The sequence below is a fragment of the Montipora capricornis genome, chromosome 3 (assembly GCF_036669925.1).
Source record: "Montipora capricornis isolate CH-2021 chromosome 3, ASM3666992v2, whole genome shotgun sequence".
Classification (NCBI taxonomy): Eukaryota; Metazoa; Cnidaria; class Anthozoa; order Scleractinia; family Acroporidae; genus Montipora; species Montipora capricornis.
Window position 1 is genome coordinate 35,270,502 of NC_090885.1, and position 5,000 is coordinate 35,275,501.

The 5,000-nt window shown below is 41.1% G+C and overlaps 1 protein-coding gene across 3 annotated transcripts in view; it reads left to right on the forward strand.

Moving 5' to 3' along the window:
* LOC138042993 (uncharacterized) overlaps positions 1-4,981 on the forward strand; it is an 18,198-nt gene extending 13,217 nt beyond the window's left edge. Inside the window, exons 2-3 of one of the 3 annotated variants that reach the window (XM_068889095.1) lie at positions 2,334-2,967; positions 4,341-4,981. In XM_068889095.1, coding sequence (XP_068745196.1) covers positions 2,334-2,967; positions 4,341-4,565 — 859 coding nt within the window. In that variant the 3' untranslated portion in view covers positions 4,566-4,981. Of the gene's footprint in view, positions 1-2,333; positions 2,973-4,337 lie in introns of all 3 variants that reach the window. The other 2 variants (XM_068889094.1, XM_068889096.1) reach the window with 2 other exon arrangements.
* The last annotated feature ends 19 nt before the right edge of the window (positions 4,982-5,000 follow it).

A 5,000-nucleotide genomic window follows, 5' to 3' on the forward strand; every position in this document is an offset into this window, starting at 1 on the left:
CTTGATTGTTCAGTCAGATTAAGAACATATAAAAAGAGCTGTATACCTAACAAATAGAGAGTTAAGCAAGGACTAGTTGAAGATCGACCCGAGAAGACCAATAAAGATGAGAAACAGCCAGAGTGTTGAGGAGTCTTTTTTTCCCCCGAAAGATTTCCTTCAACAAGCTGGTGGAGAATCCGGGCACCAACAAGTCGGACCAAACGAACTAGCTCCAGCAACAAATTGCCGACCGCCCTGACAGGCCGTAAAGAAAGAAAAGAAAAAAACAGATGGACCAAAAGCCCTCAGCAAAAGTCAGGAAAGCAGTTCAAAAAAAAAAAAAGGAAAAAAGAAAATCAAAGGAAGAAAAAATTAAGAGAAAAGGAGAATAATAATAATAATAATAATAATAATAATAATAATAATAATAATAAGAAGAAGAAGAAGAAGAAGAAGAAGAAGAAGAAGAAGAATACTAATAATAAGAATACAGTAAGCGAACATTCCGAATGTATTTTCAAACACTTAGAACCCTAAGTTAGTTTCCACAGCTGACTAATAAGTTAGTAGGGTAGATTATTTTCAGTCGCACCTAATTTAATTCCTTTTAGAGTGCATCGGTATTGAGCGGTAAGGATCTCTCCAGTGGATACATAAAATCTCCCCTTCTCGTAACATAGAAACTCGATCTCAAACCAGTAAGAAATCCGTTTCTGGTGCTCAGACCCACGCTGAACCATGCGCATGCCCTCAACCTAGTATTACACAAGTACAGGTTGACATCATGAATGACGAGCAGAAACAGCTTCTTCAGGAAATGTTAGCCGAAGTGCGCGATTCATTGAGGCATGACATCGCTAAGGAATCGCCTACACATCGGACACGACTCGACCAAATTCAAACTCGTCTCGAGAAGAAACCAAATTTCGAGCAGCTTAAGGCAGCTTTTCAAGAGCGTTTCGCCTCTGGTCCACAGGAATGGATCCTAAGCCAGCAACTAAGCGCAGGGGAGCGTATAGACGACTATATAGCGGATATAACGCGCAAACTGCTCAGAAACAGAAACGAGTGCACAGACTACTCTCGTCTGACCTTGTAGCTCAGTCGGTAGAGCAGCGGTGATCTAACCCGAAGGTCGTGGGTTCAATTCCCACCCTGCTACTCGTATTTTTCTGTCCTTGTATGGGCCCAATTCCATTCGTAGGGCTAACGCTCACATAGTTTACATGGGTAGGAAACTAGCACTTCACATTACCCCTCCAATAGTTAATTCTGTTGAAATATACTGAGTGCTACACTGCCAACGTTTGCAAGAAACGTAACCCTTCCTTGTATTTTTAAATAGTCTTGTGACTCGAACTAAGGACGAACTATTAAGACCTATTAAGCTCTTTTAGTGGGGGAGGCTTCCAACGAAACCTAAATCAAAGGTGTCAAAACTGTTGCAAAGAGTTGAAAAAAAAAAAAAGACTTGGAACAACGTATGCATTAAAAGAAACTCAGAGGAAATTAACTTTTGTAGTTATCTTTCGTTGTTTTGTCCATAAAAGTAGATTAGCGGATTTTCCTTTCATTTGGGTTGCATTCGGTTTATATTGGTAGTTTTTTTATGATGTTTTCATGAGTGAGGACCAAGCGAACGGCATATATATGACTTTTCATGTTGTCGACGGAATCGTTTAATCTTAACTCTTTTGGTTACATCTGCACCGCTCATAAAACGCCGACCGTGCCTAAAAATATTTTTTTCACAAAAAGGGTTCTTATAACTAATCCGTTATGACAGTAAAAGGACTTAAACGAAGAAGCGCTTCTCAAAAAATCACATAAAGCACTTTTCCGAAAAAAATTCTGTTATTTCAATGTTGATTACTTGCATGCCTGATTTGAACTGGGGACAGGGGAACAATGACAAAATATCTTAGGGAACATAAACAATTTTAAGGATCAAAAAACTGTGAACAAGTTTGAATGTAATTTGGGGAACAAGGGAACACAAGCAGCTTTCTGTCTGAGGCTTTTCTTTTTGGCTGAAAAACGTCTCGAAATTGGAATGGGTATTATGTATGCGGGTTTAAGCTACAACCGCGAAAAAGTCAGGAAAACTGGGACTATGTAACGTCAGAAATCATGCCAAATTTCACACCGATCAGGCGTATAATGCTTACTTTTTAGAAAAAAAAAATTGCACACGCTGGTAAACGGATAAAAAGGCAAGATATGGACTTATTTCCAGGCTTTCCCGGTGCAACTGGTTGGAGCAGCTATCCCAGGTGTGGTTACCGTAATTCATACAACATTTAAATTTTTGCCTTGGCAATAAAATCTCATATTTTTGCTTTTGGTTGTAGCTACACTCCTTGGATTTCAAGAATGTTGGGCAAAGATTACCTGGTCCAACATGCTCCTTGGGATTTGGCATATGGGGGAGCCCTGGACTGTAAATACGGTCTTCAATGCTTACATTTGTTTTTGTTGACCGCCATGTTAGAACCAACGACTTATGACGTGATTATCTTCAACTTTGGTTTGCACGACATTAACTTAGATGGACAATGGCCAGAGGAATACACAACACCAACTGATTATGCCAAGAACTTAGAAGAGATAAAGTCGATATTGCTCTCAACGGGGGCGAAAGTTGGTTATGTCCTCACCACGCCGGTGCATTACAATGAAACTCAAAATAATCTGGTAATACAATACAACACTATTGCAACAAACGTGATGAAACAGCGGCCCTCGGTTGCTACTACAGACTTGTACACTTGGGTAGTTGAAACTTGCGGCGATCCACCTTACCAACATTGCAAGATTGCTGCCGAGCAACCCAATGTCCATTACACCCCACAGGGATACCAGTATCTAGCCCAGAAGCTTCAAAATTTGATTCTTGATCTTTTGGGGAACGCAAGTGAGACAAGTCTAGCGAATTACAGTTTCCTGCAAACCGAACACAAAAAGCGAAATATTGCGGACTGGATGGTAAGGTACTTTTAGCGAGCAGTTTGAAGATGTCGAATTAACAAATTGATGTCAGTTTTTCATGCGTCTGTCCTGTTATTGATCATGAATTTCGTCATAATATTGTCAAAGTCACTGGCTGTGGATCCACGAAGCGATAGCCGAATGGATCCGCAGACTACTTTGACAATGGTATGACGAAATTCATTGTCAATAACAGGACAGACGCATGAAAAACTGACATCAATTTGTTTTTTACAATAACAAAAAGGCAGAGGGGTCAAAATTAAGGCAAAACACGAGAAGAACGGGAGACAAAAATGCGCAAAACTTTAATTTTATTCAAGCTGACGCGACCATTATCGCGTCAATATCGCATAAATTATAAATTTATGTGTCTGTCAGTGACTGTCCGCTTATTGACAATACAAATCAGCCAGTGAACCGGCGAGAATTTTGCAGTTATTGTAAAAATAAGTATCGATCAAATAGGCGGGACCGGTGGTATTTCAAAATAACAGGAGCTATCCTTTTATGTAAATTCATAAAAGCCAATGATAGCCACTTGACGATTGTAAGCTAAAATGCAAGCTGTCTAGTGCAAACTTAATTTTATTATAAATTGCAAACGGGTGACAATATGTGAAAGACAGGGAGTTGGAAATGTCCCTTTTGTCTTGTCCCGCTGGGCGTGGTAAGACGGGGTCTGGAAACACAACTGGCATTAATATAATATTCTGACATGACTCGCGCATTGAAAACGCTCGAATGATAATGCGACTTTCTTTTTTTCTTTGTGCTGTTTTTGATGGTGTCTCAACAACAACATTTCTGTAAAGCAAACGTGATCCTCGACAATTCAAGCCATTGTCACTTAGAGACACCTGAAAAAATTCAGTCTGTTCCAACTGGATTGGAACCCGTGACCTCTGCGATGCCTGTGTAGTGCTCTACTAACTGAGGTTTGAATTCGAAGCCATTTCTATTTATACGAGAGGAGGGATCCATTGTAAGGTTACCCGCGTTGAATGTTCTAAATATCACCGTCTCCCGTTTCGTTCCTTGGAATTACAATTCAATAATTACATACTTAATTGATCCGCTCCCCATGGGGGCTTTTCAGGGCCAATGAAACACGATTAACGAAACGATGGAACTCAACAACAACAACAACTGTTAAGAAACCAACTGGCCGGAGGAAAACCAGTTGGCTATTTACAAGTGCAACTGGGAAGTTGAACCAGGGACTACCAGGATCAAATTCATCTAGTGGTCAGAGCGGGTCTTGAACGCGGGATCTCCGGATCTCAAGGCAAGCGCCCTAACCACTGAGCCACACTACCTCCCAATGATGCTTAATATGTAACCGTTTTCTGTGTTTACCATTTTAGCAGACTGAAAATAGAGATTCCGTTCCTTGTCGAGGAAAGTCTGGCCAAGTGGTGACCGTGTGTCCCAATAACGCTACATGCTGCGCTTCTCGCTTCTCTTCGTCGGGACAAGGATGTTGCGTTTTGCCACAAACCTCTGCCTGTAGCGACGGGAAGCACTGCTGTCGCGCGGGGTATGGCTGTGACCCAAGCTGTTCTATTTACCAATGCAGTTGCCTGAGGGTGTGAACATTCGAACATTACCAGGAGCTCATCAAGAGGAGCCTCTATCTCCTCTAATTCCTTGAGTCAACCCTTTCCCGAGTAAATTTATTTTTAGGAACAGGTTTTTCCCGCGAAAAGGATCATAATTCCCTTGACGCTGAGATAGCTCTGTTTTGATTGGTTTTTACAACAGTGGGCGTGCTGAATGTCCCAAGGGAGGTTGGCTTTTACAACAGTGAGCGTGCTGAATCTCCCAAGGGAGGTGTTCTATAAATAAATCTACTCGGGAAAGGGTTGACTCCGAGGCCAAGTATGGGAGATAGAGGCTCCTCTTAATGAGCTCCTGACATTACCAGTGTGAACATTACTTTGCTAAAAGTTCCTTATCAAAACTATTTATAACGTTAACTGAATAGAGTGTAATGTTAACTCTGTTTAATATATAAGTGCTACACGGCC